Source organism: Pristis pectinata, chromosome 22 (assembly GCF_009764475.1).
Source record: "Pristis pectinata isolate sPriPec2 chromosome 22, sPriPec2.1.pri, whole genome shotgun sequence".
Taxonomy (NCBI): domain Eukaryota; kingdom Metazoa; phylum Chordata; class Chondrichthyes; order Rhinopristiformes; family Pristidae; genus Pristis; species Pristis pectinata.
Window position 1 is genome coordinate 16484074 of NC_067426.1, and position 15621 is coordinate 16499694.

The 15621-nt window shown below is 39.6% G+C and overlaps 1 protein-coding gene across 1 annotated transcript in view; it reads left to right on the forward strand.

The window, feature by feature from the left end:
* LOC127581688 (mannosyl-oligosaccharide 1,2-alpha-mannosidase IA-like) overlaps positions 1-12148 on the forward strand; it is an 82637-nt gene extending 70489 nt beyond the window's left edge. The window contains 3 exon segments of the mRNA XM_052036313.1: positions 4642-4814; positions 6220-6335; positions 9184-12148. Of these exon segments, the coding sequence (XP_051892273.1) occupies positions 4642-4814; positions 6220-6335; positions 9184-9313 (419 nt within the window). The 3' untranslated portion in view covers positions 9314-12148.
* The last annotated feature ends 3473 nt before the right edge of the window (positions 12149-15621 follow it).

The window sequence follows — 15621 nt, forward strand, 5'->3', positions numbered from 1 at the left end:
GTTAATGATAGGCCAGGAGATTGGGCAATATTTAGAAACCTGCAAAAGACGACTAAAAAAATTATGAAGAGGGAGAAAGTCTATTAGTGTAAACTAGCAAAAAAACATAAAAAGGAAGAGAATACCTGAAATAATGCTAGTCTCTTAGAGGATGAGACTGGGGAATTAATAATGGGAAATGGAGAAATGGCAGACATTCTAAATAATTATTGTGGATCAGTTTTCACAATAGAAAACACTAAAAACATGCCTGCACGATGCCCTGCACCCTAGGTCTTAAAGGATGTGGCTGCAGAGATAATGGATGCCAAAATTCCTTAGATTCAGGAGAGGTCCCAGAATGGAAAATTGCAAAAGTAATGCCTTTATTCAAGAAAGGAGGGAGATAGAAAGCCAGAAACAATATTCCTCTAAGCTTGACATCTATCACTAGAAATATCATAGAATCCTGTATAAAAGCAGAACATTTAGAAAATCATCACACAGTCAAGCAGAGTCAGCATGGTTTTATGCTTGGGAAACTGTGTTTGACAAATTTGTAGGTGTTCTTTGAGGACATTACATTCTGGGTGGATAAAGGGCAATCAGTAGATGGTAATCAATAGCTAGTGGAATGACACAGGGATCAGTGCTGGGGCCTCAACTATTTATAATCTTGGATGAAGGGTCTGACTGTACTGTGGCCATATTTACTGATGAGATAGGTTGTTAGCAATCTGTTAGGGGATGCAAAGAGCCTGAAAAGGGATATAGATAGGTTAAGTGAGCAAGAAATTAACAGATGGAAAATAATGTGAGAAACTGTGAGGTTTTCCACTTTGAAAGGAAGAATGAAAAGCCAATTATTATTTAAATGGAGCAAGACTACAAAATGTTGTAATATAAAAGGATGTAGGAAGTCTAGTATATGAAATACAAAAAGTTAACATTTAGGTACAGGAAGTAATTAGGAAAGCTAATGGAATGTTGACTTTTATTGCAAGAGTTATAGGATATAAAAGTAGGAAAGTTTTGATGCAGCTTTACAAGACACTGGTTAGACTGAAAGTGAAGTACTACATACAGTTTTGGTCTCCATATCTAAGGAAGGAGGTGCTTCATTAGCGGCATTGCAGAGAAGTTCATTTAGATTGATTCCTGAGACAAAGGGGTTGACAGCTGAAGAAAGTTGGAATCACTTTCATTTGAGAGAAAAATAATGGGTAATCTTATTGAAACATATAATATTCTCAGCGGAATTGACAGGGCGGATGCTGAGAGGATGTTTCCCCTCATAGGGATGTCTTAGAACAGGTGTTGGAATAAATAGTCACTGAAATAGAGGTAAGGAGAAATTTTTTCTCACAGAGGATTCTGAACCTTTGAAATTCTCTACCTGAGAGAGTTGTGGGTTATAAGGAAGGAGGTGAAAAGTGGTGGCCAAGATTAAATCAGCCATAATCTTATTGGATGGTACAGCAGGCTTGTGGAGCCAACTCCTCCTCCTGTCTTCAATGTTCTTATAATGAATGGAATATTAATGCAATTTAATGTAAATCACCGATTTCTCATCATATCTTTAATTTTTTTCTCTGGAAATGAATCAACCCATTTATATCATGAAGGGACGAGCTAAAAGGGCTGGTGTTCCTTCTCTGCCGTTATACGACAAAGTGCCTTCAAAAAGGAAATGGTTGATGGAGATGGAAGAGGGAATTTGAGAGTCATAAGAACATAAGAAATAGGAGCAGGAGTAGGCCATCTGGCCCATCGAGCCTGCTCAACCATTTAATAAGATCATGGCTGATCTGGCTGTGGACTCAGATCCACCTATCTGCCTTTTCCCTGTAACCCTTAATTCCCTTACTATGCAAAAATCTATCTAACTGAGTCTTAGATATATTTAATAAGGTAGCCTCCACTGCTTGCCTGGGCAGAGAATTCCACAGATTCACTACTCTCTGGGAAAAGCAGTTTCTCCTCATCTCCATCCTAAATTTATTCCCCCAAATCTTGAGGCTATGTCCCCTAGTTCTAGTCTCACTTACCAGTAGAAACAACCTTCCTGCCTCTATCTTATCTATCCCTTTCTTAATTTTATATGATAATTTTATCACCTCTCATTCTTCTGAATTCCAGTGAGTATAGTCCCAGGCGACTCAACCTCTCCTCATAAGCTAACCCCCTCATCTCCAGAATCAACCTGGTGAACTTCCTCTGCACCGCCTCCAAAGCCAATACATCTTTCCTCAAGTAAGGAGACCAGAACTGCACACCGTACTCCAGGTGCAGCCTGACCAGTACCCTGTACAGTTGCAGCATAACCTCACTGCTCTTAAATTCAATCCCTCTAGCAATGAAGGCCACCATTTCGTTTGCCTTCTTGATAACCTGTTGCACCTGCAAACCAACCTGTTACAATTCATGCACAAGCACTCCCAAGTCCCTCTGCACAACAGCATGCTGCAATCTTTCACCATTTAAATAATCTGATCTTCTATTTTTCATTCTAAACTGGATGACCTCGCATTTACCAACTTTGTACTCTATCTGCCAGACCCTTGCCCACTCAGTTAACCTATCTATATCTCTCTGTATCCTCTGCGCAATTTGCTTTTCCACTCAATTTAGTGTCATCAATGAATTTAGATATGCTACACTTGGTTCCCACTTCCAAATCATTAATGTATATTGTGAACAGTTGTGGGCCCAGCACAACCCCTGTGGCACTCCGCTCACCACTGATTGCCCACCAGAGGAACACCCATTTATCCCAACTCTCTGCTTTCTATTGGTTAAATAATCCACTATTCATGCTAATACCTTACCCCCAACTCCATGCATCCTTATGGATAAGTCTTTTAAGTGGCACTTTATTGGACGCCTTCTGGAAATCCAAGTACACAACATGCACCTGTTCCCCTCTATCCACTGTGCTCACTATATCCTCAAAGAACTCCAGTAAGTTTGTCAAACAGGATGTGCCCTTCGTGAATCCATGCTGTGTCTGCCTGATAGAACCACTTCTATCCAGATGTCTCGCTATTTCTTCCTTAATGATAGCTTCAATGACATTTTCCCGACCACAGACGTTAAGATAACTGGCCTATAGTTACATACCGTTTGCCTACATCCTTTTTTAAACAGTGACGTGACATTTGCTATCTTCCAGTTCACCAGGACCTGCCCAGAGTCCAGAGAATTTTGGTAAATTATCACAAACGCCTCTACTATAATTTCCGCCATTTCTTTCAGTAACCTGGGATGCATTCCATCAGGACCAGGCGTCTTGCCTACCTTTAGGCCCACTTGTTTGCTAGTTACTAATTTAGGCCCACAGAGGGAACAGTTCCAACAGAATGCTAAAAAGGAAGGGAAGGGCAAGATGTGTTGGTGATATCTCATTAAAGGTGAAGAAAATTATGAAGGAAGTGAGGATGATCTATTGTAGGCAGGTGGAGTGGAAAGTAAGGACATGGGGAACCTTGTCTATGGCTGGGAGAAGAGGAGAAGTATGGTAAATAGATGAGATGAGTGGAGAACCCTGTTAACAATGGTAGAGAAATGAGGTAGATATCTCAGAAGGTGTTGCAAGTCTCATCATCGGATCAGATGCAATAGAGCCAGAGAAGCTGAAAGAATGGAATGGAGATGTTACAGGAAGTAGGGTAGTGGGGTGTAGTCAAGATAGTTGTGCAAGTCCATAGACTCTTAATGGATATTGGTTGCTAATTTACCCCCTGAGAAAGAGATCAAGAAGTCAAGGGTCACTCAGCACTAATACAGGCCCTTCAGCTCATCCAGTCCATGCTAACAATCAAGCACCCATTTACACTAACTCTACTGCCATCAGCTTCTCCCCTTCCTCCAGATGCTACCACCTACACCCCGACACAATAGGGTCACATCACAGTGGCCAATTAACCTATCAATCTGAATGTCTTTGGGATGTGGGAAAAAATAGATCACCTGGGGGATACTAATACAGTCACAGGGAGAACATGCAAACTCCAAACAGCACCGAAGGTCTGGATTGAACCTCGATCATTGGAACTGTGAAGCAGCAGCTCCTCCAGTTGCAGCACTGTTCTAATCACATTCTCATATTCCTGATGAGACAAGAACAGGCTGAAACAATATGACCTGTTTGTGGGTTTTGTAAATGTAAAAGCATGCTGTGGGTGTTAAGGGACTAGGAGAGCAGAGGCTGTTGAAGGAAGATCTCGTGAGGAAATGAGGTCAGAATTGTCCTGGAGGCAATGGCCTGATATTCAGGAGTGGGACTGTGATCCAGAAATGGCATGAGGAGTGTCAGGGTGCTGGAGTTCATCCCCCCTAGATGGTAGGAATCATTTTGCCATACAGTAACAGCACTAACCTTGTCAACACGTTTGATGACAACGTTGGGATTGATTCTTAGTGCATCAAATGTTGCAGGTTCAGAAGAAGGTGGTTTAGAGTGAGTAAGTGCAGTGAAAGAATTGAGACAGTCAGTGCCATGTCAGCAGTTAGAAATAAATAAATCCAGAAAGGATGAGACTGGAGCGAGAAGTCCAGGTGGATCAGGGATTCTAATTCTACAATTAAATGGTCTATTCATTTAAGAGATATTACTTGAATGTTATTAATTTTTTGAATGTACAACTACTTATTGTTTTTTAGCAACTAAACTTGGTCCTGAAGCATTTCGTTTCGATGGTGGTGCAGATGCTGTTGCTACAAGAATGAATGATAAGTATTACATCCTGCGCCCTGAAGTGGTTGAAACCTACATGCACATGTGGAGATTTACCCATGACCCCAGGTATAGAGAATGGGGCTGGGAGGCAGTACAGGTACGTGAAGACTAATTTTTTTTATAGTACATTCTATGAGATATTTTTGTTTTAGCTTCATTAGAAACATAATCGTTTTAGGGGCATGGCTTTCCTGGTTCATTCCTTAACTATCGATGAGTCATAACGAGACTGTCTCTTCAATGGATCCTTTTCACTCTTCTGTAATCTTGGGATTTTTCCAAGGAGCCACCTATGGATTCTTTCATCTACATGCTGGCCACTGACAACTATACCTTCACTCCCCCCTCTCCCCCACCACCATCTGGGCCATGCCCTCTTCTCGATGTTGCCATCAGGCAGAAGGTACAGAAGCCTGACAAACCACTCCTCAAGCTTCAACAACAGCTCCTTCCCCACCACCGTCAGGTTCTTGAACCGACCTGAAAAACCTTAACACTACCTCAGACTATATATTTTTTCTCTCTCTCAATCTTGCACTAGTGTTGTTATGTTTATTTTGTTGTTTATTTTGTACACGTGTAAGTTGTGTATAATTTATGTTAATTTAAGTTTATGTTAACTTATAATTGTCCTCATCTTGCAATGAACTGTGCTGCTGCTGCAAAAAGCTCATTTTCATGGTGTTTCTACCCTGTGTATGTATGCCTGTGACAACAATAAACTTGAACTATAATGAATGCTGATATGCTACAGGTATCGCATATTCATTGTGTCATTCATTTCCTTACATGATGTTAGTATCTCACTTTGCTGCAAGTTGACTTACAGAGTTTAAAATGCAACTAGGTGACATGAACTAAATGTCATAAGTCTTCACATAAAATGAAAGCTAGTTAATTTCACAATAAAATGAAAACCTTGAGGAGTGGGTTGTCAGGCTCCTGTACCTCCTGCCTGATGGCAGCATCGAGAAGAGGGCATGGCCCAGATGGTGGTGGGGGAGATGGGGCGCGGGGTGGCGGGGAAGATGTGATGGTATAGTTGTCAGTGACCAGAAGAACCCATAGGTGGCTCTTTGGAAAATTCCCAAGATTACAGGATTGTGAAAGGGATCCACTGAAGAGACAGTCTCGCTATGAGTGGATAGCTAAGGAATGAACCAGGAAAGCCAAGCCCCTGAAATGATCATGTTTCTAATGAAGCTAAGGCAAATTATGACAAAATTTGAAAGCTGTATATCCAACATATCACTGAGGTGGAAAGATGCCAACTAATTAACCAGCATTTTTGCTAGGAATTCCATCAATTTTCTGCCAGAATTTTGACAAGTGAAATAAATTCTTGCATTTATGCTGAAGGAATCCTCTGGTAAATCAGCACTCGTCTTCAGAATGTGGAACTTACTTCTTTGTGTGTTGAATGAATACACTTAAACCCCTATCTGTATGACCTAATTAACGCCTTACAGGCTAAATTTAGCCCCTGTTTTCTATTTGTACAGGCTTTGGAGCAGCACTGTCGAGTAGATGCTGGATTTTCTGGAATAAGAGATGTCTATAGTAATCTGCCACACCATGATGATGTACAGCAGAGCTTTTTCCTTGCAGAGACTTTGAAGTAGGTATTAAAATTATTCCTACTGATGTATTTGGATAAGCTGCTTAGAGCATCAAATCTGTAACAACCCCTGTGGCTCAGCATTTTATCCAAAGAATAGCAAACTTAAATAGAATTGGAACATTACAGGTTTTATCCATGATTTGTGCTGTCCAGGAGGTCACCATCTTATGCATTCCCTTGGAGTCAAGGTTGATTTGCTTCTGTTCCATTTTTCTGGGCTCTAAGATGGCTGAAAAGGCCAATATAGGACCCTCAGAGTTTGCCACAGGGGGGCAGGAGGTGCTTGACAGAGCAGGCTTTCCTTCTACCATTTATGCTGGGTATCTTTGTGTCCAATTAATCTTTTAAGGCACTCAATGCCATTAAGAATTTTGGGCAGGCTTGGGAGAGGGATATCCATAGGTTAGTGTGATGTTACACTTTTTCAACAAGGTTTTGAGAACGTCCTTGAATCCTCTGCCCACCTGGTAATCTCTGTCTTGATGGAGCTTAGAATGGATTGTTTTGGCTTTCTGGTCTATAGCTGATTCAGTGTAATTAAGGCCTCAGTGCTGGAGATATTGTCCTGGAAGAGAACACTGATGCTTATCCTGCCAGTATATTTGTGGATTTTGTAGAAACAAAGTTGATGTTATTTCTCTAGTGCTTTAAGATACGTGCAGTGGGTAGTCCTTGACACAGAAGTGATGATGCAGTCTTGTGAATTTGCACTATTTAAAAAGATCTTGGGATTCTCAAATACGTATGTGTTTGTTGGTAGGAATAGTTGGTTGTGCAGATTTTCTAAAATTTGATGGTTGGATGAAGTTGGAGTTTGCTGTCTTGATAGGATCCCATGGTTAATGGTAAAATTTAACCTGACCCTAGACCATTTACAGCCAAATATGGGTGCCTTATTCTTAGCCTTCAGCAGCAGAGGAAGGAAGAGGAGAGAATCTGCAGACCAGGGGAAACTGAATGATGAGAGAGGAAAGGAAGAAGGGCCCTTGACCAGTAAAAATGAAGGTCACAATCACTCTGAATTTCTATACTCTGGCTCTTTCCAGGCTGTTGCTAGAGACATGACTAATATATTGTAAAGCCCAGCATATTGCTGAATGAGGGAAGTAACAGGTTTTCAACACAAAGGGAGCCCAATTCATCTCATTCTGTTTGGATAAAACAGACAGAGTGAGTGTAGGTAGTTTCGTGAAAAGTGGGCTTTCCAACATTGTCTGGAGCCATCAGCTGTACCCAAGTTGTCTTGAGAGTACCACACCAAGATTCTGAGATACACAGGAATTGAAAGAGCTATTATACCCTCTATGGGAGCTGGTTTGCAACCATGCCCAAAATTGACAATAGTTTAGGGAAGGGCTGTAAACTCTGGGTAGCTTAATTAAAAGAGTTAGATGGACCAGGATATCTGTTATTGCTCAGACTACTAGGATTTCTGAGGCCCAGGAGAATGGCAGTGGCTCCATCTGAATGGTAGGATTTGGCATAGTGTGGCAGGTCTCCTTAAGAGCAAACTAGACATCAGAATTGTTGCTTCGGTATGCCAGTGGTCTGCTCTATGAAATTTATTGTGGGAGCTTGGCTACTGTATGCCTACTCTGCTCATGTGAATGGGTTGTGTAACAAAGTAATGAATCATTCATTGATGGTTAGCCCTTGGTGCCCAGGAGTCATAGAATGAATTCATTATGATTAATTGAGCTGTGAGATGCACTCTGTGGTCATACACTACTTATCCATTGTATGAGTGAAATGCTTTCTCTTCACCTTTCTCCTCCTCCTTTCTCCTCCTCCTTTCTCTTATAGCAGTTTGTCTGCTCAGCATGGCCTCTGTCCATCCTTCTAGTCATTATCAGTACCTGGAGGGATGTATACTAGTGTACCCATGTATGGCAGGAACTGATCTGTGCAAAATCCCCAGATGACAGAAGAACAACTTGTTACTTTCCAAACCACTTCCTTTAGTCCCAGCAAACAATCAGCAGTTAGTAAACTAGCAACGGAACTTTCAATAGTTGATGATCTTTTTAAGTAGAACTTGCAGAGTTGAAGGCGCATACGGTATGGTGTCTAGTACACTTTGGATCAGAAGTACATGTGCAGGTGCCATCTTTGAACTTTAATGGGCCTTATAGCACCCAAGAGATTGGCACTAACTTGCCTATTTTCACCCAGCACTTCCACTAGAGGATCTTTTAGGAGAAAACTGCAGCATTAAAAAAAATGTAAAATGTAATACCACATAAAAATTGGCATTGAATTGAGTATTTTTTGACAACCACCCAGAATGATAGATCAACTGTACTACTGGGCCAAACCATTGCCATTATAAGGGGATGGAACACTAACCAGGTGCTGACACAGATGTGCTGTTTGTATGTGAAAATTAGAAATAGGCTCATAAAAGCTCTGTAGATATTATTTTTGCACATATAAGCAGCTCCTGCAGAAAACAACCATTGAGTATGTATAACCCTACTCTGTCCCCCACAGGGGATACATTTTAGGCTATGAGAATTATTTAATTATGCGATATAGAGTCTTCCCTGTATTCTTAAGTATTAAGAAATTCCACTCATATAGTAACGCTTTCAGTCATTGAAAGGTACATGCACTCAAAGATAAACACTGCCACAGAGATACTATGAAATTCAAACAATTGAAACTCAAATTTTTAGAAACCCCTCTCATAATGTTTAGATTACATTTCCACTCAGGCAATGGGAATGTCTGACTCTCATTTGGAAAGTAGAAATAATAGAATTACGTCAAAAAGTAGGACATTCTGCTTTATCAATATTGCTGGTTGTATATTAACCCTTCTCTTTATTTCCCTCCAAAAAACAAGGTACCTTTACGTGCTTTTCTCTGAAGATGAATTGCTGTCTCCAGAACACTGGGTGTTTAATACAGAGGCCCATCCACTACCTGTAATACGCAGGAATACACAGGAACAAGTGATCACAAATGATCAATAACAAAATCTATCCTGAAGAAAGGATAATCTTTATCAGTCTTTGGGGTTGAAAAAAATTTCCTTTCCAGTAAAGGACCTTTATTGATATAAGTAGAAATGAGTTGACAGCGGTTTAATTGATGTGTTGTGGTATTTGATCTGTTCAGGACACATTGATTTCCTCTGTGAGGAGTTGCATGGCCTGTTGTCTGCTTGTGGTGGGCCACACTTTAAAGCCAAGTCTCAGAAAAACACATTTATACCTAAGGTTTCAACAGAGGGAGAATGCAAACATCAAATTGACTGTTCTTTTTAACCAAAGGATTAAAATTTCACACATAAGATTACTGTAAAGGCTGTTAGTATACTCCCTTTCTCATTTTATATAAAAAAACATGTATTTGTGTAAAGCAAAGTAAATGCACATTCAGTTGCTTATGTTTATAATTAAATTAGCACCTCTGGTCTCAGTGAAAAAATATTGCTTTGACATTACCAACTGGGTTCTGAGATTCCATTATCCTATAACAAGGCCTTTCATTTTCTCTGCAAGAAAACTGGTTTGTATATTTGCATAAAATGTCTTTGTGTGCTGCCTTTACATGTTGTTAATTATTTATTTTAAACATCTAGCAACTCTGTTAAATAGTGCAGGCAAGAATATAATGTAAATTAGTCAACCAGTGCACTGAGAAGGTGGAAATTAAATATTAAAGGAGTGAACTTCCTCTTCAGTGGGAGCAAATTGGCTGTCCATTTTACATTTTGCCAATTTTGCACTATCAAAGATAAATTTCACAATTTAATGCTTATATTTTTATATTCCAATATTAATTCCATTGTTTTTCAATCTATACAAAGTAAAACTGTATTTTCTGCAATATTTTTTTAACCCACCTCTTTTATTTGATAATTACATTGGACAAGAATATTTATGCAGAGTAATTCAATCCAAAAATATCATTTAAATAATTGTGTAACTTCTAATGGCAGTTATCACATACATTGCTCAAAAACAGTGTACATTTTCATCAGATGTATTACATATTAACACTTCTAACTCATTTTACATTTACAATTTAATTATGTTTTTAGTATATTATGCCATTTATTTTGCTTTTGGTTATTCTACATAGTTTGATTCTGATCCCAGTTGTATATTTATGCTGTTTCGATGTATCTCATTTATACATTAAATTCATTTTTCTGATGTCATTCATATATTTACAGTTTGATCACATTTGGTTAATTTCAAGCATATGAAAATGACAAACAGAAAAGGTCCACTGGCTTATCCAACTTACCCCACACATTATGTATCACAATATGCACATGCTTCACAACCATTTTATCTCCTAGGAAAGATGAAACCAGATAAAAATACAAATCCAGTTGTGGAGGAGCAAAAAGATCCTCTTTCAGCCCCCTTAGGCAACTAAGTCATTTCCTAGTCCATGAGATCACCCTTACCCTAACTTACCTTGCAGTTTACCTAACTACTGTCTGTTCTGACAGTGGAATCATATGGCACTGGAAAAGAACATCCAACCTATTGGGTCAGTGTCAGTGTTCATTTTCTACTATAATTTCAAAAAGTTTGTATCATTTTATACCTTTTTCAAATACTGAAAAATTCCATGGATGTTGGTTTTCTAGGATTTTTTAAAGGGTCCAAATATGGGGTGTGATTCGTATATGATTCAGGGTGTGGTTTATGTACCAGTAAGTCTTCCCAAACTGAGGGTTCCAAAATCAGTTGGCCACATTTGGCCCACTAAGTTGCCTTGAACACCAAACCCACCACCGACTTGCTGACATTTGCCCAATGTTAGGCCACATCCACAGGGGATGCTCGTTGGGACCCAGCTAATATCAGGCCCAGCCCCCAAGCCTCCTGCCCACACCCCTACCTATTCCCAGGTCCCACCCACCATTTTCTGCCACCTCAATGAACAACATTTACCTGCACTGTCAAAGTCCAGGATTGCAGATAACAACTCTGCTACCACTTGATCTGAGAGGCAGAAGAAGATAGTTGGCAGAGAATGAGGCAAAGGAGAGAGAGCTATAAATCTGAGGAGGATAGTGGTGGAAAGCTGAAAGATAGGAAAGTGGAGCCTAATAAAAGAGCAGGGGGAGAGAAGAGAGTTGAGAATCAGGATATGGGCTTTTCAAGTATTGTAACTAAGCTGTAAATTTTCCCATGCCCTGCACTATGTGCAAGGTGAGAAGCTCCCGATCACTTGGACAGGGAACTGTTGTGAAAAGATGCTAGATTTTTTTTAAGAAGCACTTTTTGCCTAAAATTGAAGTCCCTAAAGAGGATATCAATTTATACTTGTGCAACTTGTATTCTGCATTATATGGCAACTAAATCACTTTTCAAATGATGCTTCAGTCACCATATACAGCTTCTAATAACTGTGATAACAAGTTATTTAACATTGGCCTTCTGTCACCTCTTCACCAACCAGTGATAACTTTCTTTGCTTATCCTCTTCACTTTCATAATCTTGAAACGTTCAATTTGATCTCATTTAGCCCTTCGAGTTACAGTGGAAAATTCAATAATTTTTCATGTTTTTTTTTCAAGCTGTTACCATTTGTGTAATATTAAGGTAATATTCAGGATTCTCTTTCCAGACTCTCATTCCCCTCCCATTATGTATCCAGAACCACACACAGCACTACAACTGTGGCCTTACCAATGACTCGAATAGATGCAACATCTGCTCCTGGTTCCTAAATTTAGCATTGTTATGTACAAACCCAAAATGTTAGGCCATTTTTTATGATCTTTTATAGGATGTGATAAAGGATTTGGTAGGTAAAGCAAGTTTATTTTTGACCACTTTTAGCAGCATGTAATCATGGAAGTGGGGGGGGGGGGAGGGGGAGAGAGGGGGTTGGAGGTGCTTGCTTGATGGAAGGTGAACACTGAGTTTTTATGGTTCTAGTTAATGGTGCTGTTCTCAAAAGCACAAGGTGTTAAGTCTTACAGAGTACAGATAATATAGGCCACTATTTTCTGTGCTCAAAGGAATGTCATAATAATACCATCAATAATAATTTCTATGTCCTGGTAGAATAAGAAATAAAATAATTATGCAGTTTCCAGGTTACCTGGTTGTGCATAACTTTATAGATTTAGATCCAGTTTAGCAATTGTATTTTGCTCCAGCTTGGTGGTGTATTTCTCATATGAAGAGGTATTCAAAAATTCATATCTATAATAAAAGTCTTGCATGTAGTGTCCACTTCCAGCAATAGTTTTTGTAATATATTTCTCAAAACACCCTGCCTCTATCAGTACCATAATACTATTAGTATATAAAAAGTCTACACTAAATAATGGAAAATGCACCAGATAAAGTGTCAAAAATCTATATTTGTCAAAGAGGACATCCTCAGAATGTTTCTGTACACAGATTCTCTGACATCCTATACTCACTTTTCAAATTGCCTCTATGTCTGGAGTTTTTCATTACTTACAACTCTTTGTTCTACTGTTCTGTTAAAAATCTCAATGTCACAAACTATTTCATGTAAGAACACTTTCATGTTTCTTTGCATTAAATTATAGCTGCCAGATATCTGCCCACCGCATCAAAGTCCACCATTTTCACTAATTGATGTCTGCTTCTGGGTGTTATCAATAAGTTTCAATGTAATGCTCTGTGCTTGTCCAAACCTATAATTGACTAAAAAAAGATTTGTCACAGCAAAAATCATTGGTGTGCATTACTTCCTGCAAGCCAGAAACCTTCCATTTATTCCCCACATTCTGTGCCCAGCCAACTCTCAATCTGTTTTAATTCTTCTTCTCAGGCAGTCCCTTGGGATCAAGGATGACTTGCTTCCACTCTTTTGTGGGTTCTGTGGTAATTAATGAGGCCAATGTCAGAACCACAGACTCTTCCACAGATGGGGCATGATGTGCCTGATAGGGCAGCGGGTGGGCAGTTTGTGAGTTATGTGCTCCTTCTAATGTTTACATGGGGCTTTGGTATGCTCCCAATGCACAGAATTAAGGTCCTCAAAACCATTTCAAATGCTCTTTTTCCACTTTAAGCAGCCATGGGCAAAGAATTTCCAAGAGTCAGTGGTGATTGTAATTACATTCCTTTTAATACCATATGCCTTAATGTTTGTAAGAAGTCTTTTATATGGCATTTTCTCAAACATCCTTTGAAATTCTAATGTACACCATTCTGTATTTCTTTATGAGTTCTGTAAATTCTTCATATAAATTCAATTAAATTTGTTGAGCATGATCTGGCTGCTTGTGGCTACTTCATGACATCAATTCTTTGCTAATTTGCTGCACGTTAAAGACCTAAATAGTTTATTCATTACTGAGACAAAACTAACTGGCCTGTAGTTCTTCTGTTTTATCCCATTCCCAATGATTTTCTTCTTTACATTTGCAGCGTCTCTTTCTGATCACAGTTATATATTTGCTGTTTCACTCTTTGTGATGCAAGTACAGTGTACCATAGATTAATAACAATATGGTTAGTGTAAGATCATTTATGTAGACACTTAGCAAATGAATGAAATTATTATAAAACTTTTTTCCATTTTATCTGTTACTGTGGTAGATAGTGGAAGATTTGTTTTATTCAGAATGGTTTGATGCTTACATGGATAGAGTTAATTTTAGAACAAGATTAGTGCAGAGATAAGGGGTCCAGTATTTTAACAGATTTTCTGAAAGACTAGTGACATCAAACCCCTCAAAAATCCTATTACAAAATTGATAATGTTGTATGGTTGGAAGTACTCAACATGTCAAATAGCATCTGTGGAAAGAGAAACTAAAATGTTAGAAGTCATCACCTGAAATGATAACTTGGTTTCTTTCTCCACAGATGTTGCTTGGGCTAATGAGTATTACCAGCATTTTCTGCTTTTATGCCAGATTTCTGGCATTTGCATTTTGTGATTTAATGTCATATTGTTATTACCATTGATCATTTCAGAATGAGAATCAGATTTATTATCACTGACATATGACATGAAATTTGTTGTTTTGAAGCAACAGTACAGTGTAAAGACATAAAAATCTATACATTACAAAAATAAATAAATGGTGCAAAAAAAAGGAATAATGAGGTAGTGTTCATAGATCGTTCAGAAATCTGGTGGCAGAGGGGAAGAAGCTGTTCCTAAATTATTGAGTTTGGGTCTTTAGGCTCCTGGACATCCTCCCTGATGGTAGTAATGAGAAGAGAGCATGTCCTGGACGGCGAGGGTCCTTAATGACGGATATCACCTTCTTGAGGCACCACCTCTTGAAGATGTCCTCGATGGTGGGGAGGGCTGTGCCTGTGATGGAGCTGGCTGAGTCTATAACTCTCTGCAGCCAATGTGATCCTGCGCATTGGAGGCTCCATACCAGGCTGTGATGCAACCAGGTAGAATGCTCTATAGAAATGTGTAAGAGTCTTTGGTGACATACCACAATTCCTCAAACTCCTAATGAAGTAGAGCCGCTGGCATGCCTTCTTCGTGATTGCAAACATGTGTTGGGCCCAGGATGGATCCTCTGAGATGTTGATGCCCAAGAACTTGAAGCTGCTCATCCTTTCCACCGCTGACCCCCTGATAAGGACTAGTCTGTGTTCTTCCGACTTCCCTTTCCTGATGCCCACAATCAGTTCCTTGGTCTTGCTGACTTTGAGTGAGAGGTTGTTGTTGCGACATCACTCAACCAGCCAATCTATCTCACTCCTGCAAGTCTCCTTATCACCATCTGAGATTCTACCAACAACAATGGTGTCACTGGCGAATTTATAGATGGTGTTTGAGCTGTGCTTAGCCACACAGTCATGAATGTAGAGAGAGTAGAGCAGTGGGCTAAGCACACATCCTTGAGGTGTGCCTCTGTTGATAGTCAGCAAAGAGGCAATGTTATTGGCAATCCGCACTGACTGTGGTCTCCCTATAAGGAAGTCGAGGATCCAGTTGCAGAGGGAGGTTCAGAGGCCAAGGTTTTGAGGCTTGGTTGATAGTACTGAGGGAACGATGGTGTTGAACACTGAGCTGTAATCTATAAACAGCGGTCTGATGTATGTCTTGCGGTTGTCTAGGTGCTCCAAAGCAGAGCGGAGAGCCAGTGAGATTGCTTCTGCTGTAGACCTGCTATGGCAGTCAATGGTAGGCAAAATGCAGCAGGTCCAGGTCCTTACTCAGGCAGGGGTTAATTCTAGCCATAACCAACCTCTTGAAGCACTTCATCATAGTAGATGTGAGTGCTACCAGGCAGTGGTTGTTGAGGCATATTCATTCTGGTATCTTAAAAAATATAACTAATCTCAATTATTGTTG